The sequence below is a fragment of the Notechis scutatus genome, chromosome Z (genome assembly GCF_049901735.1).
Source record: "Notechis scutatus isolate UNSWTSFEM ecotype Mainland chromosome Z, rNotScu1.2, whole genome shotgun sequence".
NCBI lineage: Eukaryota > Metazoa > Chordata > Lepidosauria > Squamata > Elapidae > Notechis > Notechis scutatus.
The window spans coordinates 30,956,960-30,984,640 of NC_142025.1; the positions used below are offsets into that span (position 1 = coordinate 30,956,960).

The 27,681-nt window shown below is 38.0% G+C and overlaps 1 protein-coding gene across 3 annotated transcripts; it reads left to right on the forward strand.

Annotated features, from left to right (window-relative positions):
- Window positions 1-603: 603 nt before the first annotated feature.
- SCRN1 (secernin 1) lies at window positions 604-27,550 on the forward strand. Of its 3 annotated transcripts, XM_026673592.2 has the most exons (9): window positions 622-841; window positions 9,220-9,379; window positions 11,130-11,311; window positions 13,080-13,282; window positions 19,967-20,161; window positions 20,689-20,854; window positions 22,175-22,355; window positions 24,979-25,138; window positions 25,414-27,550. In XM_026673592.2, exons 2-8 carry the CDS (start codon window positions 9,221-9,223, stop codon window positions 25,135-25,137), a joined length of 1,245 nt encoding a protein of 414 aa, XP_026529377.1. In that variant the 5' UTR covers window positions 622-841; window position 9,220; the 3' UTR covers window position 25,138; window positions 25,414-27,550. The 3 variants fall into 3 exon arrangements, with proteins under 3 accessions (XP_087802163.1, XP_087802161.1, XP_026529377.1); XM_087946037.1 differs by lacking the exon at window positions 19,967-20,161 and having other exon boundaries at window positions 604-841; XM_087946035.1 differs by lacking the exon at window positions 24,979-25,138 and having other exon boundaries at window positions 621-841.
- The last annotated feature ends 131 nt before the right edge of the window (window positions 27,551-27,681 follow it).

A 27,681-nucleotide genomic window follows, 5' to 3' on the forward strand; every position in this document is an offset into this window, starting at 1 on the left:
AAGTCTGCCTTAAAGCACTATGATAACTATAGGATTCTGACTGGGTTCCCATATAGTGCTATGCCTCTTTTTAATGGGAGAGGTGAAACAAATATATTGGAAGAAGCAAATATGTTAAGTTGGAGGTTCTGGAGTGGGCTATTTCATAGTTCCATATTAGGCTTACACCACGCTGAGTAAGGAAATGTGGTTGAGACAGATCTTTGTCCCCATCACAAAATTTAAACCCTTATTGCTATGTTGCAAGATTACTTAGAGAAAAAAAAGGCCAGACATTAGAATGATCAGCAGGATATGATGGAAAATACTTGATTGGTTGGTCAAATGCTGTATTATTTAGAAATATGAAATCTTTCTGTTACAGTGAATTTCATGTGCTGCTCTCTTTTCAGCTAGTTACACTCTTTTCTAAGATGTTTATTCCATCTCTACCTTTCCCTCCTACTTAGCAACTTGATTTGAGATGTCACTTTTTTCATGCTCAGAAGGGCGGTGCTTCTGCACCCTGGGCGAGCCCGATGTTTCCTAGGTGCCCCCTCCACCGCTGCGTGGCAGAGAGAGCTTTAATCCCCTCCTCCCTCTGTCGCCCGCCCTAGTCTCGCCGCCGCAGCCCCGCCGTCTGAGCCCAGCGCAGGGAAGACGAGCGTCAGCTGCTGCGACAAAGGCGGCGCCGCCGAGCGATGAGGTGGCGGAGCAGTCGCTGACGTCCGCTGTCCCTCCTTCTCTCTCCTGTGCGGCTGTTACCTGGAGCCAGCCTCTTTCCCCCTGGCGTCCGCAAAAAGAGAAGCAGCCGCCGGCGGAGGAAGATCCACTGGGAAGCGTCTCGAAGGTGGCCCGAGAGGTGAGTCTCGCCTCCTTCCTTGCCGAAAGGGGAGGATGCTCTACGATGCCAGCTGGGCATCAAGGGCACGTCCGCTGCTGCGCATCGCCTGTGAACGCTTTTAGCCCGGCCTGTCTTTCAGCCCTTCAGGCTCTGAGCGGCGGAGCGCCTTAGGATGATGTGCAGTCAGCGCCAGTCTAAATCGCCTCAGGGAGTCTCGCAAGCCTTCTCTCCTCCTCTCCTCTCCTTTGCATCCGGATCCGTGGGGAGAACAAGAAGGCTGTGATACCACATTTGCCTTTCCGCTCTTCTCTTCCTTGTGGATGTTTTTACTAGAAAGAAATCAGGAGGATCAGAAAGAGCTTCAGAGCTTTTAGGAGAGTGATGCCTCCACAGGGGGTGATTATTTTTGCAAGAGGATGGTCACCAGCAAAAAGTGATTTTAAAAGCTTTTGGCCAATGGTCTGTGATCCACAGTGGCTATTTCAGTGCATTGACCCATTTGAGGTGATGTTGTAGTTCATCACCGATCAGAGCAAGTATTAGGTTGGGTTCAGGCATTGGGCTAAACAGTTTTAATTTGGTTTGGCATGTTGTCAGAACTCACTGATTTGGGTCTGAATACTGTGCTGTATGGTTTAATCAGATTAAACTTTAATGGACCAACCCCCACAGTTTTTCTTAAGGTACGAAACCAGGGTCAAACAAATCATGGTTTAATGTGATCTGTATGACTATGCATGGAAATCTTTTCCTGTCACCCAAATATCAGATCACATTATGTCCCACAGTATAGTGTGAGGAATATAAAATTTGATTCACTGAAGCTTTACAGGCCTTTTTCAGCCTGGTCCAGCCTAGATATGTTGGAATGACAACTCCCATTATTATCCTCCAGTTTTGGTTCCATTTGGCTGAGCTTCTAATTATTGTAGTTTTTACACATCTAGAATGCACTAATTTGATAAAAAGAATAATAGCCCCCCAAAAAAACCCACAAACCAATCCATCATGTTCTTTAGGGATGACTTGTAACTAGAATAAATTATATATTGTGTATAATTCACAGGAACAGTGGATATATTGAAATAAGAGATACTGTAGCTGCTTATGACAGTATCCCCATTTAATTATGATGTTAGATATCTAGCTGATTTTGACAGCTGATGGAACCAGAATCAGTTCATTCATCATACATAATGTTAAATGAGTTCTATCTCTCTTTTTCATTTACAAGTATGATGTAGCTTTAAGGAGACTAAATTTGTGTAATATGACTACTGCTTTGTGTGTATGTGTGTCTAATCTGAAGGATATGGATATGTATATCATCTGGACAATTTTTACAGGACTGTTTCAGTTGGCTGCCTTTAAATAATAGTAATAATAGTGAGAGACAGATTGAAACAAGAATCTTTGCTGCAATTTGCAAACTGCTAGATGCAGTCTAAAATTATGAGCAATAAAGTGCTGGCTCATGACCTGAAAAACAATGTGTTAAACAGTCTCAGAAAACACAATTGTTAAATTACCATTATGACATTAATTCAGTAATTCTTCAAAGCCAAGCTTTTGTATTTTAAGATGCAATCTTTGCTTTTGCTGCTGGTATATATAATGAATGCAAATGTAGATTAAAGATTTCAATCTTGAATATGTTATTTAATAACTGATTAGCCCTGCTAAAAGCATTTTTTCCTCAAGGTTTTTGCACTTGAATTGGGTTATGTGTCCAGAATATTGCTTATCTATATCAATGTTTATTTAAAATAATTTATTCTGTTGTGCAAGTCTTGTATATCCCTGACTGAAGGATGTCCCAATGATATTTGTAGGCAAATATCTGCAAAGCTTTTTTCTTTTGTAATATATTCGTAGCCATGCTTTTTATTTTTATTATAGATAACATTTGATCAAATAAATGATTGTTACAGTCATAGATCACCATGAGATCTAAGATTTTAACTGTGTTTTCCTATTTCTTCTATTTATGCAAGATCTCTGGCCATTCTTGGGAGGGGTCATAGGTTAGTAACAAAGCACACATAAACCCAAGTATAATCCCTGGATCAATTCCTGATCTGCAGGTACAGTTTCTGGCCTTTGCTTGAGTCATTGATCTAATCCAATATGGAAAATTCTTAATGAAGCATTGGGAGTATGGAAAGAGAAATATTGCTTTTCTAAATAGTCGAATAATAGCATTCACAGATGTCCAATAACAATGTGTAATCATATTGTGACAGATTAATAATCTTGGTTCCCGATTCTCTTCTAAATCTGCTGGATTGCAGATGATAATAAATTATAATAAATAACCAAATATTTATTAAAATAATAAATATTTTGAGAGGAAAAAGAGTGCCATATGTTGCATTATTTTTGCATGATGCTCATCTCTGTCCTATTTTGAAAAAAGAAATCAGTAAAAAGTCACTTGGATGTGATATTTTGATAGTGATGCTAAGAAAGCTAAGATTGGCCAAGCGTCTACAAAACTTTCAGATTTCGATTCTATGTGATTCTATGCTATTCTATTCCATTCCATCCCACTCCACCCCATCCCATCCTCCCCATCCCATTCTCTATCCCTTATTAATCTGGATCCTTGTGTATAATAGTTAATGAAGATGGGTATGCCTTTTTTTGAAACGTCATAAAAATGATGGGGTAAAGGATGGAAGAGGTTACTGCATAAATAATACATAGAAATTTTGAAATATAGAAGTACAAATCCCAAACTATGTCATTATAGACAAGGACCTCTTTATTTTTTACATAATATTTTGATATTATTATCTCTTTTATTCATTAAACATGCAACTCAGTCAATGGAACATTAAAAATGTATCACAAATATTATTTACTGACGCTGATGGTTGATACATTCTAGGCAGGGGCAGGATTCAATTTTTTTAACAACCGGTTCTGTGGGTGTGGCTTAGGTGGTGGGCGTGGCTTAGGTAGTCATGTGACTGGGTGGACATGGCTTGGTGGTCATAAGTTGTAAGTGTGAAAAACTTTTTTCAGTGCCATTGTAACTTTGAATGGTCACTCCACACAAGCAAAGTACCAGCAAAGGAGGGGGAAAAAACTCCAGAGAGGTTCCTGAGACAGGAATTCTAGTCCTGCCAAGAATGTAATAAGGATTAACGGAGAGACAGTTTCTGTAAGCAACACCAGAATGTTTTCTTCCTGCCTTCCTTACAGGATTAGGCCAGTAAATTCTTCTAACAACCGGTTCTCCGAACTGCTTAGAATGTTAACAACTGGTTCTAGCAAATAGGTGCGAACTGGTAGAATCCCACTCCTGATCCTAGAGCTCAACCAAGTATCTTCTTAAAATGTACAATTTTCAAAGTAGCACAGTTTTTTGCAGTTCTGTTTGTGTTATTGCAGGAAGCTGAAATTTCTTATTTTAAATTATTATTATTATTATTATTATTATTATTATTATTATTATTATTATTATTATTATTATTATTATTATTAGATTATTAATTCCGAATAACTTTGGAATTGTTGCCCTAATGATTACATATATCACTTGATTATTTTCTGTTTTTTGGAACACTGAAATGTAATAGATACCCGTAAGATAAAGACCTTTAAAGCAAATGTCCAGTGCTTTTCAAACCATTGGAAAATATATAACTATTCAGTTATATTCAGCAACAATTCTTTTACAACCAGCTGCAGCTTTTTAAGGATACAAAGTGTTCTCTTGAAAATGTATCAAATATACAGTTCCAAAATTTCTGGACAATGTGGGTGTGCTGACCCGGGGCATGGCACAAAGGCAATACAGTCAAATAAGCAAGGAATGTCCCTTTAATACCTCCAACTTTGCCCCCAATATCCAGATTACCTTCGGCTGGAGAAAAAACTCTCCCAAGAACAGTCTTTAAGTGGAGGAAATTCAGTCCAAAAACAAAGTACATACAAACTGTAAATAAAAATCCACATAAACCACGCTGCAGTAATTAACCTGACAGGGCAGGAGAAGGAATTGTAGACTTGAAAGCCCAACAAAACACACACAATTGGGAAGATGCCAGGAACCCAGATAAGCCTTGACGATACCAGATAAGTCACAATTTGTTCCCAACAACCTTGTTTTGCCCAGCTTCCCTTTTTAAACACTTTCTTCCCAGCTGCAGCTAATGAAGGGAATCAGGGCCCTTTCCTCCCTTGTAAGCCACGCAACAGATGTTGCTCCCTTCTCCATTCCTCCCTGGGTGCCCTAGGATGAAGAGAGGGTGGGCCTGGATCTTCCTCTGAATTCCATCTCCCTTGGTCTACCTCTCTCCTGCTCTGCCCAGCCAGCCTTTGCCCTTCCCCAGTTTCTTCCACAGCCAACGGAGCCACACTCCCACTCCCTGTCAGCTGCTCGGCCTCCCCCTCTGAATCAGATTCTGACAGGATCATGACATTGGGATATTTCCTTTCGTGTTCAGCTTCTGAGTGACATAACACTATGTCTTAGGAAATACTATATTTGATGTGTATAAAGGCCTGACAGCCTCAAGCTGTTACTTCTTATGCTGATACTTGGAATGAATCCAGGTTAAGAATTTGTTGTTCTAAATTTAAAACTATACCAACAGCGTTGGCAAGGTGGTCTGTCTGGATGGCAGTTACTTCAACTTTTGAATGGTGAAATTTCCTGCTTCTTTAGTTTTCCCATCCATGCCTGGAAACAAATCACTTCCTTTTCTGTGAGCAGGTCTTTGAGGGAATATGGTTTTAATTTGCATGATCAAACAAGTCCAACATATAAACTTCTAAAATCTTAAAGGACTTTAGGGGTCCTTGATACAAATCCCCTGTTCAGTGCAGGAGCTGCTTGCTCAGAGGAACATTTTAATGGTGGACCAGTTGAGAAAACCCATTTCATGTTCTACTGTCACTTAAACTAGAAGAGAAAATTGGCATACTATAGTCAAATTCAGGGAGAAAGCACTTTATTATTTCCCTTTTCCTCTTGTCACCTGGCTAGAAGGAGAAATTGTCATAACTCTTAACAATTTCACTCCTGGTCCCAAATATTCCAAATCAATAGGTGCTTTAAGGGAATGATGATAGCAAGTGGGACATCACTGGAAATAACCTATGAATACAAAGAAGGGCACTGGAGTATGGAACATGGAACTACATCATTTCATTTATGTAAAGTAGGCAAAAAAGGAAAAGTTTCATCAGAGGATTGATTAAAATAAGCCACCCATCATTTCTTCATTTCATTAATAAGACAATCCTTCCAGTGGTGGGATTCAAAATTGTTTATTATCGGTTCTGTGGACTTGGTGGGCATGGTGTGGCTTGGTGGGTGTGGCAGGGGAAGGATACTTCAGAATCCCCATTCCCTCTCCACTCTGGGGGAAGGTTATTGCAAAATCTCCATTCCCTTCCCACCCCACTAACCTGCTTTCCAGCTCCGTTCTCCTGTGCAGGGCAACAAAACAAGACCCAGCCAATCAGCTGGGACTCGAGAGGCAGCACATAGATGGGGGTGGGGACAGTCAGAGGTGTATTTGTCAGTTCTCCAAACTACACAAAATTTCTGCTACCGGTTCTCCAGAACTGGTCAGAACCTGCCGAATACCACCTCTGAATCCTTCCAATCACGTGGATACAAGGGGAAGCTGTTAAAATTCCCTGTCTATCCCCCACTTCTCTGGAATATCCCAAATCAATAAGTGTTGCAGGAAAGATGTAGGGAATATTCCTTCAAAATGGTTTTGCATGTGGCTGGTTGGGATCTCTACCCACCCAAGGGTACAAAAGAATGGATGGAAGCAAGGGAGGAGCTGTATTGGGGAGAGACAATGATATTGCCAGCAGGATCTATCCTTCTGCAGTCCAATGGAGGAAAACCAGTTTTGAACATCTGCTAAAAGGAACAATTTGTCAACTGAAATGCATAATGCTTCAATACAGGTAGTCCTTGACTTACCACAATTCATTTAGTGACCATTCAAAATTACAATTCCACTGAAAAAAGTGACTTATCACTCTTGTTCATACAACTGTTGCAGCATCCTGATAGATATGTGATCTAAATTCAGACATTTGGCAACTGACCCATATTTATGACAGTTAGAGATAACTAGTATACCATTTAAGATAATTTAAGATAGCTAGTAGCTGGTAACTTTCTTGTATGATAGTTAAGAATATACTGTACATTTATTGATAAAGATATCATCCTGAGATCCTTAGTGGCTTTCACAGTCTAGAGTTATAGAAATGAAAGGTTGTCTTTACATGTCACTGTTCATGCTGCTAAACCTATTCAGTTTTTCCCAATTTACTCACAATCGGCATGAAGATGCATTTAATACCTTTCAATCAATCAATCAATCAATCAAATAAAAGCAGACAGTTAATATATTCTAATAAAATCTACACTTTGTAAATTAATGCTTTATAACTTAGGAAAATATGTAGGTGATAAAAAGCTACCAGAGGGCAGGATGTTGGCCTTTAATCAGGAGTTTCACAGCTAAGGTGTGACATTGATGCATAGGTGAGAGAGGGAGGGTATTAGATAATGTAGTCTTTTTTTTCAGCCAGTCAGAATTGCTTCTGTGCAACTACTAAGAGTACTGCAGCTATGGGTATAGAAATTCTAGAAGACTGGTATTCTTATGATGAAGTAGGATTGGACAATTTGACAATCATACTGCACGTACCTTATAAATTAATTGGGAAACCTGTTTTGGAGTACTATGTAAAGAAGCCAGAAACCTATAGCCATCTTTTAAAAATATATTTAACAAAGAAACACTGTCCCTATCATAGTTTTATATTGGTATTTTTCCTGAAAGATAATACATAACGGAGGAGGATGCTATTTATTTTTTTCATTGAGCTTATTTACACTGTTCAATACATGCTCCTACCTGTCTGCTTTTGTTGATTTAAAAGCAAGAAAAAAATGGGGAGTGGGAGGAGTGGGATCCCCTAGAAATGGTTGCCTGAAAAACATAGGCTGTTAGATTTGAACTTTTGAAGAAATGCTAAAAAAAGGTTCGTGATCAGCACTGAAGGAAAGCAGGCCACCAATTCAATTAAGCTGAATTCCCCAACCTGTGACAGACAAATGGAAGCATCCTGAGCATTTTTCATGGAACCAAAGGTAATAAGTCAGAAAAAACTAGCAACCTCTATTTTTTTCAGTTCAGTGAAATTGCAAAGCCACCCTGATTTTCCCACACTCCTTGAGGCTTTCTAGAGGCTGTTTCCTAGTGACAGTATTCGCACCCAAAGTTGATGGCTGACCCATTTGAAACAAAGGCTAATTGGCAGACAACTCCTCCCCCTTCTTTTACTTGTTTGTTTCAGTGTGAACCATTACACAGTGTGGTGGCCTATTTCTAGTGCTATAAATATATGCAAAAAGTTTATAAGTCTGGCACTTCCTTATCTTAAAATAAAACTCAACTACCAAGAAATTCTGCTTGAAAATCAGTCTTAATAAGATATTTAAAACCTATGATAACAGCTGTACCCCAAGAATTAACCAGGAGTTGGAGATTTGCCAGCTATCCCAGTTTCATGTAACATACCTTTTACATGTCCCTGGATTTCTTGAAAGACTGTGAAAATCAGCCTTGGATTTACAGGTAGAATTTAGAGAAGGAAAAATGAAAACAAATTTTGTTCATTTCTTGCAGTAGCAGGTCCTTAATTCAGATTGAGTTTAGCACCAATCCCCATCCATTCCATTCTTGAAAACAACCTTAAATACAAACTCCATTGGGGGTTTATCTTGTGAGAGTGAGTTGATCAAGAGTAATACACTTTCATATTAATCAAAATTATATTTCAGCATACTGGATATATTAAGCATTTTGTCATAGTAATAACAAAGGCATTTGCTGAACAATTTGTTTCCATAGTGGAAAAAATAGCATTACTGTATACAGTCAATTGCCCTTGAAATTAATATACATCATACATACAAGAGCATCTTGCTGTGGACAATGAAAAAAATTCTTGTGTTGTCACTTCATTAGTTTTAAAGGAACGAGAGTTTGTTTTTTGGCCATTGTCTTGTTTCATATGACATGCATCAAAAGTGATACAGTATTTTATCTTGGAATAAATTACCAAGGCATGCATAATGACTCAAAACAATAATCAATAAAACTGAATTGTGCCTTCAGTTTTCAAATGCTAACTCTTTTTAAAGCTAGAAAATGGTAATTAGTCTCATATCCATCCAAGCAATTACGGTTAGTGTAAGGTTATATGCAGTTGTTAAAAATAAATTATTTTAAATAACAAAAAAATTCTGTACCTGAATTTGTGCAACTAGTTCTAGCTATAGGTTCTAATCCTGAAATAAGGCAAGTTCATATTTTCAATATATACTTCTAACTTTTATGTTTTAGGATGGATGTGGCACCTCCTAGCTACTGTTTTGTTGCATTTCCACCAACTACTAAAGATGGCCATGCAATAGTTGGAAAAAATTCTGCACGTCCTCGTGATGAAGTTCAGGAGGTAGTTTATTTTGCTGCTGCTACTTATGATCCAGGATGTAAAGTTGAGGTAAATATACATATTTGAGGTTCTGGCAAAATATTTTTGAAAATTGTTGAAACACTTATAGAACATCTTAAAATATTTTTTTCTTTTGCTTCCTTCCTTCGAATTGTCTGTCCACAATTGGTTCTGCTTATACAGTTAACAGAGGTTAACAGATCTTCTTTATCAAAGATCAATATTTTCATCACAACAGCGATATTCCTATTTTCCAAAGACAGATTGTGATATATTTAAATCTTCTATTTAAATCTGCAGAAAAACGCCATAAGTATTTCAGTAGCATGAATTTATATGGCTGTTGGATCCTGAGTAATGTGATTAGACAAATTCATTTGTCCCAGATGGTCAATTTTAGTACCTTTTTAAAAAGGGTATTCATAAAGATGTTTGGTTCTTTAGCATTGAGATTATAGACTCAGCTATCCAGATTTTATTATAAATATTATAATAATGCATTCATTATTATAATACATCCACACATCAGAAATTATTACATTTATAATTCTGGATGTGTTGAGGCCATGAATGCATCTGAAATCTTTAAAAAAGATTGTAGGCATAAGTCACCTAGCTTCTCATATATAACTCTTTAAGGCTGCTTATATAGTTCATGTTGAATTGTAATAAGATAATAAATTACAGTACAATGGCCTTCTCTAATCTGGTTTCACACATGATGTTCAGACAACAACTTCTAGAATTTAGTCATTGTAGCTGGCAATTTTGAACATTGTAGGTTGAGGGTTATAAATTATTGTATAATTTATAATTTATTAGGAATGTTATTAAGATAAAAATTATATATAGTCTAGTCCAAAATCTTAAATGAACATAAACATTTTAAAATGAAGACTGAGAAGTAATAAAAAGGATGCCATGACAAACCAATTTACTTCATCTAGATTGATTATGTTCCATCAAATCATTTTCGACAACTTATTACTCTTCCATCAGTGGTGCTAATACTAATATTTTGTGATACGTTTTGTAATACATTTGTTTTTAAAATATTTAAAAAACTGTCTTTTTCTGTCTGTATGAAAACATTGTACATTCTTTTTAATTTGGGTTTGAATATTATGTTAAACCATTTATATATTTATAAACCATATATAAAGTGACTGCTTCTTACCTCTGTGGGTAGTACTTTGAATAGCCTGCCTGAGAAAGTATCTCAAATATTTAGGTTGTGCAGTGACTCAATAGATCTGTACTGTGCTTCAGATTGTAAGACAAAAAGGTGCTTTGGAGTATACACAGATACCCTTTAAACTGTGATGTCTTAAGCCAAGGCCTGTTTTATGTAAGAATTTGAAAATAGGCACTTTACATTTATACAACCACCCAACTCATACACAGTGACACTTTACATTAGAAGTCCACAATTAAAAACTCACAATATATGTTCAAAAGTCTCATTTTTTAATTCAGAATCTAAAACTCTGTATATCCCTAGAGGATAATAATAGTTTTTGTGCAGTTAAATCTAATCTGATTCAATTGAATGCCAATTTGATCTAGTAAACTACTGGCCTGGAAATTTGGAGAAATTTGGAAATTTAGTCCTGTTTAGGCATGAAAACCCATCTGGCTGACTTTGGACCAGTCACCTTTCAAGGAAACACACTTCATAGGCTTGCTGTTGCAGGGAAAAAGAGGAGGAAGACGAAGCATAATGAGAATTTGCTGCCTTTGAATCACTTATAAAGTAATACAGGTCAGATAAAAAAATCATCTCCTTTTTTCTGTACAGTGCACATACATTGAAATAGACCAAGTACCTAAGACAAATGCTGTTGCACTGAGCAGACCTTCCTGGCTCTGGGGGGCTGAAATGGGAGCCAATGAACATGGAGTCTTCATTGCTAATGAGGCTGTGCTAGCCAGAGAAGCAGCCTCTGAAACTGAAGCTCTCCTAGGAATGGATCTTGTAAGGTGAGAAGCTCATCTTATGAACAAGGAATTTATCATTTGGGGGGGGGGGTGATTTTGAAAATCACCTAAGACACCAGAAACAGACAGACAGACAGACAGACAGACAGACAGACAGACAGGAGAGTGTGTGTGTGTGTGTGTGTGTGTGAGAGAGAGAGAGAGAGAGAGAGAGAGAGGGAGAGAGGCAGGGAAGGAGGGCTTTTGGTAATATTGCATTGGTCACTCTGTTTCAAAAACAAAATACATTCACATAAAGTGTACATATCAGGTTATATGCAAAATGTAATTCTTCAGATTTTGCGAAGTGGAACCCCACAATTCAACCTCGAACTAGCAATGTTCTGTTCTATCAGTGCATTATAGTATATTAATTGTACATGTATATTTTAATTCATGGGGAAGATCTAGCAGCTGAAGCTACATATTCTCCAGTCTGCTTATGGACCCTGAATATTCTTTCTTTCTTTCTTTCTTTCTTTCTTTCTTTCTTTCTTTCTTTCTTTCTTTCTTTCTTTCTTTCTTTCTTTCTTTCTTTCTTTCTTTCTTTCTTTCTTTCTTTCTTTCTTTCTTTCTTCTTTCTTTCTTTCCTTCCTTCCTTCCTTCCTTCCTTCCTTCCTTCCTTCCTTCCATCCATCCTTCTTTCCTTCCTCTCCCCCTCTCACACACAGAAATTCGTTCCCTCCATTATTTTGTTCTAGATTAAAAGTAATTATATTTAACGTATTGTCTTGAGTCCAAATTCATTATAATCCCATATTACTAACCAGAATGTTCTCGACATTTTTAAAAAGTCAATGGCTTGTATTTCTGCCTCCTTCTCCTGTTAATTGTTCAGTAAATTATTTTATTTGTTCAAGCACTTCAATGAAACACAGGTTCTTAATGTTTATCCAACACCAAGTCCATCTAGTAGACAACAATTTGTAAAGCTATCTGAAATAGATTTGAAATTGTCCAGATGCATTTTTTAAAAAGTAAACAATTTTAGGAATTTACTCTTTTCCTCTGACTGCCAATTTTCCATTGCAAATTATTATCCTCCTCTTCTTCCCTTTTCTCTTTTTCATACAGATGATCTACGGCTGATACAGTTTAGGGCTCCAGGAAATAGCCAATTTCCCCAACCTAGCACCCTCCATGTCTGTTGAGCCAGACACTGGTTGTGCTTTCTGAGAGCTTAGAAACAATACCAATATAGCTGAACAGCATCAGCATGGAGAGTCTGGTACTTGAAGAATATTTGCAAAAAGACAGAAAATGTTTTTTTTTATTCCACCATTCTTATTTGCTAAGGACATCTCTTTTCAAGATGTGAGGTTAACTGTTGCATTGTTGTCATACAGTTGACTTTGTGCTGTTATACAGTACCAATAATTCCCCAGAAAACATGTGGAATCATTGTTTATTTAAACCAATGCTTTTTGAAAGCTGGCAACTAGCATGGTAGCTGAGGAATTCTGGAAATTAAAGTCCAGACATCTTCAAGTTGCCAAATTTGAAAAAAACAGCTTAGACTTTATTTTTTTATTTTTTATTTGTCAATTGCTTACAAGATAATAGGTATAAGTAAAAACATAGTTATGAATACATGGATACATATAAGAAAATATATATATATAAAAGAAACAATAGGACAGGGACGGTAGGCACGTTGGTGCGCTTATGCACACCCCAGATAGCTACATCGTTTTCTTCTTTTCTGTATGTAAATTAAAGAGAAATTCTAAGTGCTTCTGTAACTAGATAGCTTTTTTTATTCCCTTCCCAGACTTGGGCTTGAAAGAAGTTCAACTGCTAAAGAAGCCTTGGATGTCATTGTCTCGCTGCTGGAAGAATATGGTCAAGGTGGAAATTACTATGAAGATGGAAATATGTGCCATACTTTCCTATCTGCTTATCTGATAGTAGACAGAAGAGAAGCTTGGGTATTGGATACTATTGGAAAATATTGGGCAGCAGAGAGAATTACAGGTCTGCTTTTAATTTTTATCCCTATCCATTATTTATAAGAAAATATTATAAAATGTGCCTTTCCAATGTGACACTGTATACATTCAGATTTTATTTCTTGTATGTACTTATATTTTTGTATCGCCAGCCAACTGAAGTTCTCCAGACAGTTTACAAAAAAGAAGTTAGAAACCTTCAAATTTGAAAGTCAAAAAACAAAACAAGATGGACCTGAGTTCCAGAAGAACTTTAGAGTAAAATGACAGAAGTTCAAGATCTTCATCTCATGAAAACATACTCCAGGGTGGTGACTTTGATACTCACTCTGTGGGCAATTCTGTGGCACTTACTGAAATAAGAGAGTGGCTAAGCCTTCAGAAAGATTACTTTAGCTGCCTGCAGTAGGCAATCCTGTATCAATGCACAGCGTTGGAAGCCTTGAAGCATGGATACAGAGGAGGTGGATGGACTAGAAGACTGTTTGCTTTGTACTTATTGACCAAAATTCTTTGATAACATTCTAGGGTAATTGAATTATCCCTGTGCTGTCCAGACAGTTTAGAGTTAATGGGATTTGGGATAGTTAATTAGGAATTGTGAGCTGTCCCCTTAAGGGAATGAATCATGGTAAATGTAGTTAAGGCATCCTGGGAAATGTAGTCCATGTCACGTGGTCACATCTGTAATCTGGATTGGTCACTAAATTGACTCTTGTTGGGTTGGGGGAGGCTCCCTCACTTTTGCCTGAATCCACCATACCATGCAGTCGCGACAATCATCATGGGGTTGAGACTTTTATTATCTTTCTACACCACAATTCAGATATGCAAAGGATTGGACATTAAGAAGAACCTCATCATAAATGTGAGTTGATAGGATGCCTGATGAACCAATAAAAAAGACTTTGTATGGATGGTTTGTGGAGTTACCCTGTCTGCTTTATGCCATCCAGACATTAATAAGCAGAACAGTAGAAAGATAGTTATTCTTGATTCCTGGAAAAAGTTAAAAGATGGATTTAAAAAATCTGGAATCCTGAAGCCCTGAGATCTGCAATATTGGAGCCAGGAGTAAATGTGCATGCTATCCCTTTGTACTTTGGTTCTCTCTCCCTCAAACCTCTCATTGTGGCCAGGAAGGGGCAAATTCTCCCCCCTTTTCTCTTCAGCGAGAGAAGTGCTGTGTCTCAAGTTACAGCTCCTAACTCAGAAAGAACCAATTTGCAAAACAAAGGGAGGAGCCAGGTATGACCCATGTACCCATGACTTCCCTCAGTTACTACCTACTCCTTTCAAATGCAGATAAAGAGTCAAAAAGTAATCTCTTGTGTTTTACAAGGAAAGCTAAATCTGCTCTGCTCATTCTAACTGAAAAGCTTAGCATTTCTTAAGTTTTATGCTCCAGCTCAGAGGCAATAAGAGAAGCCTCTCCAGCTATTTTTACAACCACTCTGGCCATTTTACTGGGGTCATAATTCATTAGTTGAAGGACCGTCTTCAAAGCAAAGAAGCTCATTCCCCCCCTCCCAAGACACAAAGCTAATTCAAGCAGCTATATGAACAAAGGAGAAATTTCTTTTTTGCTTAAAAAACCTAGAGTTTCTCCATCTTTACTAAAAAAAAATTCAACTGTATAACACTGCATGAAACCTTTGGAGTGCTGTTTTTGTTTGATGAATTTCTCTTCCAGCGAGTAAGGAATAAATTCCTTTGGGGCTCACCCCACACCCAGACTTAAGCAAAGCAGTCCACAGCACCATCTGGTGGTCTAGGAGAAATTTCCCAGATAATTCAAAGACTTGTCTGCCCATTTTTATAAGAACTTGTTTACAAATTTTTATAAAATCTATAGGGAGTTTCCCAAATTTAACCAGTGTTTAACCAATGCAAATTCCTTTTTTAAAATTATTGTGGCAACATTAAGCAACTTAATGCAAGGTTCCAGTACTACCTGCAGACTACTCTGTGCTTAGCAATAGTGTCTTCCAGACCTAGCAAGCAACACTAACAGGCAAACCTGCGTTTTGCTCTCACGCCTTCAGACTCAGCAACAATGCCTCCTATTGTGCCCATTTGTGTAGCAAGCAACACTAACAGGCAATGCTGCATTTTGCTCTCACATCTTCAGACTCAGCAACAACGCCTCCTATAGCGCCCACTTGTGTTGCAAACATGCACCGCACCCTAAAAGCAGCCATATTGTGCAGCGCCACCTACGTGCTCAAGTACTAAATCTAGCAGACACTCCTACTTTCTGCTACCTGCGCATAGCGCCCTTAGCAAAATAAAGGAAAACTACTAAATTTTCCAAAATTCATCTTTGCCAATTTGAAGCATGGCAACTTCTTCAGCCATGATAGATGTCCCTGAAGTACCAGAGGACTTGAATCCTCCACCCACCCTAGATGTAAACGTAGAGCCCGGTTCCCTAAACCCAGAGGCAGCTGGACCTCACGAAGCCTACGACCTCAGAAAGAATAAGAAGCTTACCGAACCCATGGAAGAACACTTGAGGGACGATTGGGAGAGGCAATATCACCGCTACAGAGACTCATGGTTGGAGCTAGAGGAGATCTGTGATGCCCCAAAACACAAGCTGCCCCCTCGAGAGAATCTGCACATTGCTAGATGACCTAGATGCCCTTCTCACACAGTGGAAACAGCGAAGCTAAACTCAAGTCCATCCAGTCAAGACTGGGTGACCCAAAACTCCAAGCACACGTCCAACGCTTCGAGGAGTTTCACAAAGGACGCAAAGACTGCATTGAGGAAAGCAAAAAAGCCCTCCAGGCAGCGCTTCTCGATGCGCTTCAAAAGGAACAAGGAGCAAGGGAGAGGGCCACATCCAAAATAGGTCTTCAATCACAAGCAGCCTCCTCCCACCATTCTAAGAAAGCCTCCTCCCTTCATTCCAAACTGGCTAGATTGCAAGCAGGTTCCAGTGTCTCATGCCAATTCTCTGCTGCTAGGCCTCACCATCCCTCCAGAACATTCTCCCATCGCAGTGGCGCATCTAAGGCCTCCAAAGCAGCAAGTTATGCTGACCGAGCTGCAGAAGCTGAAGTAGAAGCTGCTGTAGCAGACACAGATCTACGCGCCACAGGAGGTAACACAGTGGAAGGTGGTAGTAGCAGCTCAACAGGCAGAAATAGCGGCTCAACAGGCAGAAATAGCATCCAGACAACAGGCAGAAATGGCCAAAGCCCAGGCCAGACAACAGGCAGAAATAGCCAAAGCCCAGGCCAGACAACAGGCAGAAATGGCCAAAGCCCAGGCCAGCTGTTAAACCTCTCACTTCCACCTCCTTTATATCCAGTAACCAAAGCTCCTTATTCTAAAGGAGCTTCTTTAATAAAATGTTAATGACTGTATCCAGATTCTGCCACACTTTGAACATTGATACCACTAGGAGCTTTGTTATAGTAACTAATTTAATTTATATTTATTTTAATGAGCTGTTCAGAATTTCATAGATCCAGATATAAACATGCTCGGAAGAGACTCACTCACATTCTGTCTGTCATCTTCTGGCCAATGCTCCTGGCAAATTGATGCTCAAGGAAAAAAGTAATCAGCATGACTAGCTCACCTCTCCAGGAATGCAAACAGGGGCTCCAGTCTGATTACTTCTAGTGATCAGTGGAATCTCTCTATCACACAAGTATCCTAGAATAACCCAGCCTGGGATATCTTTTAATTAACAGACTCTTCCCAACTTTTTCTGGTATTAATTGAACTTGTTGAATGGGCAAGTCATGTCTGCTCAAGACCATAGAGAACTGTTTCCAGTTGGAATAGAGAATTCTGAACTTCAAGGGCAATTGTACCCCAAAGTGTATTTTAAGCAGAATAGGTATTAAGAGATTTAATCAGAGGATTCTGGAATAAGGGGAGGGATGGCCAAAATGCAGAAAAAGCTAAGAAGCCAAAATCCTATGATCAAAGATTTTCCTTTTTAATCAGATCATTGTGCATGTTTAAAAATGAGAGCACTTCAATCATGTAGTCATTGCTTCCGTCTTGATTATTTTAAACCACCTCTTCCCATAAGACACTCCTGGATTTAAATAATGGATAACCAATATACACTGCTCAAAAAAAATAAAGGGAACACAAAAATAAGACACCATAGATCTGAATGAATGAAATATTCTTATTAAATACTTTGTTCATTACATAGTTGAATGTGCTGACAACAAAATCACACAAAAATTATCCATGGAAATCAAATTTAGCAACCCATGGAGGTCTGGATTTGGCGTTACATTCAAAATTAAAGCGGAAAAAAACACTACAGGCTGATCCAACTTTGATGTAATGTCCTTAAAACAAGTCAAAATGAGGCTCAGTAGTGTGTGTGGCCTCCACGTGCCTGTATGACTTCCCTACAATGCCTGGGCATGCTCCTGATGAGGTGGCGGATGGTCTCTTGAGGGATCTCCTCCCACACCTGAGCTAAAGCATCCCCCAACTCCTGGACAGTTTGTGGTGCAACGTGGCATTGGTGGATGGAGCGAGGCATGATGTCCCAGATGTGCTCAATTGGATTCAGGTCTGGGGAACGGGCAGGCCAGTCCATAGCATCAATGCCTTCATTTTGCAGGAACTGCTGACGCACTCCAGCCACATGAGGTCTAGCATTGTCTTGCATTAGGAGGAACCCAGGACCAACCACACCAGCACATGGTCTCACAAGGGGTCTGAGGATCTCATCTAGGTATCTAATGGCAGTCAGGCTACCTCTGGCAAGGAGGGCTGTGCGGCCCCCTAAAGAAATGCCACCCCACACCATTACTGACCCACTGCCAAACCGGTCATGCTGAATGAAGTTGCAGGCAGCAGAACGTTCTCCATGGCGTCTCCAGACCCTGTCATGCACGTCACATGTTCTCAGTGTGAACCTACTTTCATCTGTGAAGAGCACAGGGCGCCAGTGGCGAATTTGCCAATCTTGGTGTTCTCTGGCAAATGCCAAACGTCCTGCACGGTGTTGGGCTGTAAGCACAACCCCCACCTGTGGACATCGGGCCCTCATACCACTCTCGTGGAGTCTGTTTCTGACCGTTTGAGCAGCCACATGCACATTTGTGGCCTGCTGCAGGTCATTTTGCAGGGCTCTGGCAGTGCTCCTCCTGTCCCTCCTTGCACAAAGGTGGAGGTAGCGGTCCTGATGCTGGCTTGTTGCCCTCTTATGGCCTCCTCTACGTCTCCTGATACTGGACTGTCTCCTGGTAGCGCCTCCATGCTCTGGACACTACACTGACACAGCAAACCTTCTTGCCACAGCTCGCACTGATGTGTCATCCTGGATGAGCTGCACTACCTGAGTCACTTGTGTGGGTTGTAGACTCCGTCTCATGCTACCACTAGAGTGAAAGCACCACCAGCATTCAAAAGTGACCAAACCATCAGCCAGAAAGCACAGGAACTAAGAAGTGGTCTGTGGTCACCACCTGCAGAACCACTCCTTTATTGGGGATGTCTTACTAACTGCCTATGCTTTCCACCTGTTGTCTATTCCATTTGCACAACAGTATGTGAAAATGATTGTCAATCAGTGGACAGTTTGATTTCACAAAAGTGTGATTGACTTAGAGTTACATTGTGTTGTTTAAGTGTTCCCTTTATTTTTTTGAGCAGCGTATAATGAGGCAAATCACTGTTTTCTTCACACACCATATACCACACACCTATCATCCTAACTGTCTGGTGTTTCCCTGCCAGCCCAAATGTTTTCCCCTACCTCACCCTAATGTATTTTTTTGACCACAGCCTTAGGCAGTTTACTTCTCTCATCCCCCAATGTTACTGCTTTCCATTTTTCAGAGTTTTGCCATTTGCAGTAGGAACTGTTCTTGAAGTTCTTACCAGTTCTTCTTCTGGCTTCTTCTGTTCATTTTCTCTCTCTCTTATTCTCATTCACCCTTTTTGTTTCCTTCTTAGGTAAACCAGACAAAAAATACAACTAGATGAGCTAAAGCTACTTTATTATAAGACTACGTTGCATTAACAGAATCTGACAGTATAAACTTCCCACCACCATTTTAACCAGTTGATCAATTAGGGTGGGCCCTTCCTAAGTTCTTTCTCTGACCCTTAAGTGGCTATCTTCTTTTCCCTTTATTCTCTTATCTTGCTAGACAGCATCTCTTTCCCTCATCCATAAATTAGTTTCCCTGTTTTCTGTCTTAAGATTAAATCTTTTTAACCAGAAAGGGTGAGGCAAAATAAACTTCATTTAGCCTTAACTAGACAAGCTTCTTTTCTTCCATCTTGAAGCTAGGATTAAACTTTCGTTCTTTCTAACCAAACAAGGGAGGTTTGAGGCCAGTTTCCTATCTTTACAAGCTGTCAAGCATGTTTTATTATAGAAGCAAGTGTGTTGATTATTTTTCTGAATGGGATGTATATATTTGGTATATCTACATACTTGTAAATCAATCTAGCTACTCTGTGCATCTGATATTTTTGCGACTTTCCTTAAATGTGACAGACACTTGAGTGAACTTTGCCATTTATTATAAAAGCAGCAAAGGTGAGAAAGGATCAGTTTGTCACTGCTTTGCAAAATTCAGTGGAGCAGCCCTTCTAAATCTGTTATAACATTAGCACTTAGCTAATAGGATTTTATTGAATGCAAAATGGATCTCACTTTAGTTTTTTTAATGTCATATTTTATTTAGATTATTTATTCTTGTTTCTATAGACGGAGTGAAGTGCATTTGCAACTGTCTAACCTTAACTACAAAAATTGATGCAGAGCACCCTGAGCTTAGAAGTTATGCAGAAAGTAAAGGATGGTGGAGCACAGATAAGGAGTTCAATTTTGCTGAAGTATTTTCCCAAGTTGATGATTGTTCAAATTGTTGTTTGGGGAAGGAGACCATAAAAAAGCAAGAAGGCAAGTAACTTTGTTGCCCAAAGTCTGATTCAAACAGTACAAGTTTAGAGCAGGAGTGCAATTTGACAATTTATTACTACTAGTGGCAATTTTTTTAGAAAGAATAAATTAGATAATGTATGCATAAAAGGGCACAAGAGAAACTTGGAACAGAAAATTCAAGGTCCTATCCAGGTAATGATCTTATGCAAGGAACTTACCCCTAAACTGCCTTTGCATAGGAGAAACTTGAACAATTCCTCCGAAAATTTAGAAATAATCATTATTGTGTTGACCAGTTGATTAAATAGAAAATGATTCTGTATTCAAGTATTCTGTGGTCATATTACCTGTTATTCTATGTTTGCAATTATTCTTTCATTGATCTGTCTTATTTAATCATCATACATTCATTTTCCCCCTATTTTACTCAAAAAGCCTCATACAGCCTGTTACCTCCCAGATGCATTGGCAAAGAAGGAAGTAGTTTTTTCCTCCTGAAATGATCATGCCCTGTTAACTTCCCAATTTCCATTTTTTTCTTTCAGGCAACATCACTGTGGAAACAATGATTAGCCTATTACGTAACAAGACTGAGGGCATCTCTGTGGATTCAGACTTTTTTCTTACAACAGCAAGCATGGTGTCTATTTTACCTCAGAATCCAACTTCCCCATGCATTCATTTTTTCACTGGCACACCAGATCCATCCAAGTATGTTAGATGTACCAGGATTGTTTTAATAGTCTCAAGAATTAATTACTAATTTTACATCTTGGATGAGTAAAATATTTTTTTTTTCCAAATCACTAGCCTTATTTTTGCAGCTGCTACCTTAAATCTAGTTGAGTAAAGGCAGCTTTGTAAAGATGAAAAAAAAGATAGATTAGTTAAGTGTTAATCAGTCCTGGCAACTTTAAGATGTATGTTGCTTTCTTTTTAAAAGAGTTCCAAGCACTCCCATAAACTTGCCCCAATTCCTGCCCAGCTAGCAGTTGGAAAGCAGGCAAAGAGCAATAGCACTTAGACTTATATGCCACTTTATAGTGCTTTACAGCCCTCTCAAATGGTTTACAGAGTCAGCTATTGCCCCCAACAATTTGGGTCCTCATTTTATTCATCTCGGAAGGATGGACGGCTGAGTCAACCTTGAGCCTGGTGGGATTCGATTTGCCAAATTGCAGGGGAGTAGTTTGCAGTACTGCACTCTAACCACTGCGCCACCAAGGCTCCATGCAAGTAGATAAATGGGAACTGTTTCAGTGGGAAGGTTACTGCATTTCATACTTCGTGCTGGCCGCATGATAATGGAAAGATCTCTCAGATAACGCAGGTTCCTTTGGCTGAGAATCAGAGATGGTTCACCCCCTCCTTGAATCAGTCATGATTGGACAAGGAAAACCTTTAACCTTTATAATTAATCAAGGAATATCCAGCATTGTAGTTTGTCCATTACCTGAAAACCTTTTGTATTTAAGACATTTTAAAAATTATTTTAACTGGACATGATATTAAAATTTATGTTTAGATGTAATAGAAATTCGAACAAAAAGCTTTGTGAATTCCAGATATTAGTTCTAATCACAGGATGTTTCAAGGGAAGAAGGATTCAGATGCCACAAAAGGGTGCTGCAGACAATTCCTAGAAGCAGTAGTGTCTATTCCAGTTGATATGAACAACACCATACAGAAAATTGCAATATGAAAGCCTATATAACTTGAAGGGATATTTTATATGGCATAAAGTGGCTGTTAATTTGAGCAGAATGGTGTGATAACACAAACCAATTAAAAGAGTGATCAGTGGCAATAAAAAATGTCCTAATGATTATTTACGTTTTAATATAATTATTAGCATAAGTAAATACAGTTTGTTGAATGTGTTGCATATATTTACCCTATTCTTTAATGCAATTGGTATGTTCAGATTTATTTTGGGTAGGTTGTTTATGTTTGTAGGAAAATAAACTGCTAGGTGACAATGTAATCTGTAGCTATAATTACTTAATTGGTCATTCATGTAACCTTTTTCAGGTCCATATTTAAACCTTTTATCTTTGTGGATGGTATGAAAATAGTACCTAAAGTTCAATCACCCATTTTTGGTAGTGAAGATCCCGTGAAAAAAATTCCTCGGTTTCAAGAGAAACCTGATCGCAGACATGAACTATACAAGGTGCAACAGCAGGCTCGATTAGTCTTAGACAGTGATGAGGTAAGGCTTTCAATTGGATTTTAGAATATTAATCATTATTATTAAACTGATTTATTGTATTGTTCAGTACTCCAGGTTTGTATTTTAAAAACAGTTCTCTTATACTTGTATAAAATATATTAAGGTTGTGTCCCCTTTATTGCTGATTGCTTCTTTGCATAATTATAGGACAGCTTAATTCTATATTATACATGTTGATGTTTTTGTAATCAGGAGGCATACAGTGTAATGGGAGAAAAGTAACTTTCCACACGTAGTTAGAAACTGAATGTTATCTGCTATAATTGCTGTTTTTTTATACTGAGAGGTGAAATACTTAACAATATCACCTTCAATTGCATTTTTCCAATGTGCATGTCCGATATAGCACTGCACTCATTTATATTTACTTGTTCAGTGACAGTACAATAGTGCTGAACAAGGATACTTGCAATAGGTCCTTGGAGTTGTGGCTGTTGCAGCCTCTCCACAATCACATGATCACAATTCAAATGCTGGGCACCTGCCTCACTATTACAATGTTGCAGTGACCTGCAATCACGTGAAATCATATTTGCAACTTTCACAGCCAACTTCTGACAAGTAAAGCCAATGAGGAAGTGGGCAGGACATCTCACATGGCATTCCTGTGATCATAGGATGCTGAGTTTGCACATTACTTAATTATGGCAACTGAGGCTGCTGGAACTGCTATTGCAAGTTGTCATAGGTGATATAGTATTATATTCTTACAGATATCCCAGTCCCAATTACCAGCAGTAAGCAAATATTTATATCTGTATTTATATCTGAAATACTTACAATAGTATCTTCAGCTACTTTTTTTCAAGTGAACATATGCACTATAGGACATGGACAGCCATAGAAACTGGATGAATGAATGAATAGCAGTATTGTAAAAAAAAAATTAATACTATAATTGTTCTTCCTAAGATGCCACGAATTTTTTTCCTTTTATAATTTTAAGTATTGTCAATTAAAGGATAATTCATTCCAATGGTAGGAGGAATTTGGAAGTTTTTCAAAGCAAGATGCTTGCTTCCTCCTCCCTCTCCCCCACCCCCCTGCTCCTTAATTGTAGCTGAAAAAATAGAGAAATAAGTGGGAAAAAAAGAACTTTTCTAGGGGAGCTCCCATTTGTCCTAATCTCTTTCATGGAAAAGTGTTTTGTAATCATTTAAATATGAGTCAGCGGTATGCAGCAGCAGCCAAAGAAGCTGATACAATTCTTGGTTGTATAAACAGAGGCATAGAATCAAAATCATGTTACATATTATACTGCTTTATAAATCCTTAGTGAGAGCACACCTGCATCCAGTTTGGTTACCACATAACAAAAAAAAGATGTTGAGATTTTGGAAAAAGTGAGGAGAACAGCAACCAAGATGATTAAAGGCCTGAACATTAAAACATATGAAGAACTGTTGCAGGAATTGGGTATGGATAGTCTAGAGCAGGGGTCACCAACCTTTTGTACCTCAGGGACAACCAAACTCATAATTTTAAATCCCGGGTACCACTAATATGAATTTTGATTGATGGTGGTTTGCTGGCGTTGGTGATAGAGACATAGATCTGATCTAACCTCTCTCTCTCTCTCTCTCTCTCACGCACACACACACACACACACACACAGAGGCAGGGGTGGGATTCAAATTTCTTAACAACCAGTTCTGTGGGTGTGGCCTAATTTGTGGGTGTGGCTTGGTGGTCATGTGACTGGCTTGGCATGGCTTGTATGTAAATATTATACATATTTATATAAATATTGATTTTGTTTTATAAAAAAAGAGCAACTTTACCCAAAATCAGGCAAAGCAGGCAGGCAGATTGAGTTGCTCACAGAATCACAGATTCATTCAGAGATCTTTGCCATCAGCTAGCTGAGTCTGTCACATAAAATTTGCTTGCAAGCAAACTCACAAAATTAACTCACAACACACCATGTATGTAAATATTGATTTTTTTATTTAAAAAAGAGCAACTTTTACCCAAAATCAGGCAAAGCAGGCAAGCAGATTGAGTTGCTCACAGAATCACAGATTCATTCAGAGATCTATCTTTCTGCCATCGGCTAGCTGAGTCTGCACTGCTTCAGTCCTAAGGAAAGTTAAAAGCAGAACCAAAGATCTAAAGATTAGCTAGAAAGCAAGAAATCCAACAATTTCCTGCTTCCTAGCTAATCTAAATCTCCCAGCACAGCAGAACAGCTGATGGTCAGAAAAAAGAAAAATAGCAACTTAGCAGGCAAGTTTGCCAGGTAAGAAGTGAGTGGGCGGGGAGGGTTCCTAGAGGCCATGTGGGTGGCATAGCCTTGTGTTCCCACACAGCCTGGATTAATTGCTTTGCAGTGTGCTCTGGGGATGACATTTCTCTGCGGAATTCTAGGAATTGAAGTTGTTACACACTTTTCAATAATTCTGAATGTTGCAGAATCTGGAAGTAACCAAGTTAGGAAAGTCTGGATTATAATTTGTCATTAAGTTTTATTATATGTATGGCACAGTTCAGTCCTTTTTCGTTTTCTGAGAATTTTTACATGGGTGCATTCGTAAGCATTTGTACAAGATGACAGCTTAAATCCTTTTAATCAATATTTCCTATTGGCCTTTGCATTCCTTAGGAAAAAGGTCAGGCATTAAGAAGAATAATGTTAAACCTTGAAAAACAGGGCTTGGAAGCAATGGAAGGCATTCTCTCTAAGTCTGAAATTCTTGATTCTTCAGAAATAGAAGACCTTTTTTATGACTGCGTAGATACAGAAATTAAATTCTTCAAATGAAGTGAGTCTTCTTCATGTTTTTTCCATACATTTATATTTGTATTTCAGCAAATGTTCTTCTAAAAGTAAAAAAGTCAACTTACCAGTAGATGTTCACATTCTTTTCTATCTCCTGAATTTGTGTTTACTTCAAAGCAATTTTTGGCACATATAAGAATAAGAAGCCAGCCTTCAGTACATTGTGGTTATTTTGCTATGTGTATATATTTCTGCTGCATTTTAGATTGGCATTTGTAATTTGTAAACTAAGGCTTTATTTTATTTTTTCCATTTCAGTGCCCATAGACACTGTTAGCCTTTGCACAAGAACACAGAACTCATCAAGCCTTGAAAGATAATCTCACCATATTGCCGAATTTGGGAGGAAGTATTTGTCTTTCTAGAGAAACTTTCCTCAGTAGCTGTATCCAGTTAACATCCTTTTTCATTATGTGTTGTCCTGTGTATGTTGTTAAAAGAGAAGATTCACTGATAGGTTCAAGTTAGTAGACGCATGCTGGTCAGTGTAATGCTGGGAATTTTGTTTTATTTGGGCGACAAAACTTTAGAAATGAATAATTTTAGAAAAGACCATAGAGATCTCAATGTTGTTTTCAAATTAAACAGGATCTTTTGAGAACTTCCCTTGAAAATATTGATTCACTTTCAAAGGAAAGATGGTCCATTTTATAACTCCTAAATGATATTTTTGAATAGAAAACATGGAAATGTTAAAAAAAGGAAATTCCATTAATAAAGGAGATAACTTTCAGCAATGGAATGCCTTCTCACTAATGCTAGTTTGAATGAGAATGAAATCAATTTACACAAACCTTAGAGAAATAGCCCACCTAGTTCTCTATTACACATTATTTCATATTTCTTTGTGCTGCATTCAAAACATTTTTCCAAAAGTTTGTTTTAGAATGTTCCCAATATTATTGGAAATGTGTTGGGAAGGTTTCAAGTGAGGTAGAATGTTGAGGATACCATCTATCATCTTTTCTTTAGGCAACTAATGTCTATTACTACTTTGCCAAATAGCAGCAGTCATTTATAGCTACTTAAATAGAACAGGATCTAATCCAGTAAACAATTATCATTGTTATATAATTATGAATACAAAGATAGACTAAGATTGAATTTGCACACTTTGATTGACAGATAGTTAATAAGCTCAAAATATTTGCATTTGCAGCAACCAAGATTGAGTTAAAATGGCATGTGTGGTAATGACATAACTCCATACTCATGTGCTTGCATCTCATTGTCTGACACAGATAAGTAACAGTTTTTTATCTTTATTTGCCAATAGCTTACAAGATAATAAACATAAGTATAAATACAGGAAATGAATACGAATAATTGGGGCCAATAGGACAGGGACGGTAGGCACAATTGTGCGCTTATACATGCCTTTTTGTGTTAAGATGCATATTTTCCTCCATATCCCCAAATGCCTATGTTCACTGATGCCATGAAATTAGAGCTACTTTCTTAAAGCAATTGAAAGTGAAAGTGTCCTCCAGGTTTTTGTACCCTGAATCCATTCTCTTTATGTAACTTGCTTATTGTCCATGCATCCAAATAACATTGGGCATTATTAAATACTTACCAAGTTCATCTTGGCCATAAGCAAGTTATTTCTCCTACTGTTGATTTCTTAATGAAAGGTATAGAAGAAAGTGATTGTGCAGGTGAAGCCATCAGGCAGTGACAGGTGATTCTAGTCTCAAAACTATGGTGCTAATCCTATAATTCAAAACACCTGGATTCTAATTTCCAACTATCAACTTCCAGCTAAACTATTGTGATCAGATCACAAATGTTGTTCATATTGTTCTTAACTTGGGACACTCATAAAACAAATGTCAAGAATGTCATTAATCACACAGATTCATAAGGTAAATAATAGTTTTAAAAATCATGCAGGAAGCTAAGGAAAGTATTTTTCCACTGTACAAGGAATTGATTCCAAAGGGCCAGACTTTTTTCTAGTTCTTTCAATATATCTTGTCACTATGGAGATCTACAGACTTTCCTTAGTCAAGCAATTTCTCTTATTTGGACAGTTTACACAGCAAACAGCTATTCTTTTATGGCTTAAAAATTCAAAAAATAATGGTATCAAAAGGCAGCTGAAAAAGGGAAAAAATCTATAATGTAAATGCATCGATTTGTGGACATTTTCTGTAAAATTCCAAATGTTCCAGCTATCCTACAAGATTTGACCATGCTCTCTTCCTGAGGATATGTTGGAATGTATAATACTTGATTGAAGCAGAATTAGTACATTTTAGGTATTTCTTGTAGGAAGTTGCTATCAGGAGTTTGGTGTCATTTGGTATATATGTATTAGACATTTATGATTGACCAAATTAATAAATTGTTTCTGCACCGAAATAATGTCTGAGTATTAAATATTTTAATATTATTTCCTGAAATGCATTAGAGGTGTTTTTTCTTTTTTCCAGTAAGAAATAAAATTGTGAAAACAAATTAATGTAAAATTAGTTATTTTTTGGAAGTTACTAAATCATATTATATTACATCATAGTTATATTG

Excerpts from the sequence above, each read along its gene's own strand:
- SCRN1 (XM_026673592.2), top strand. The coding sequence starts at position 9,221 with ATGGATGTGGCACCTCCTAGCTACTGTTTTGTTGCATTTCCACCAACT. Across the intron at positions 13,283-19,966 it reads GGCAGCAGAGAGAATTACAG|ACGGAGTGAAGTGCATTTGC; the intron begins GTCTGCTTTTAA and ends TTGTTTCTATAG. Across the intron at positions 20,162-20,688 it reads GACCATAAAAAAGCAAGAAG|GCAACATCACTGTGGAAACA; the intron begins GCAAGTAACTTT and ends TTTTTCTTTCAG.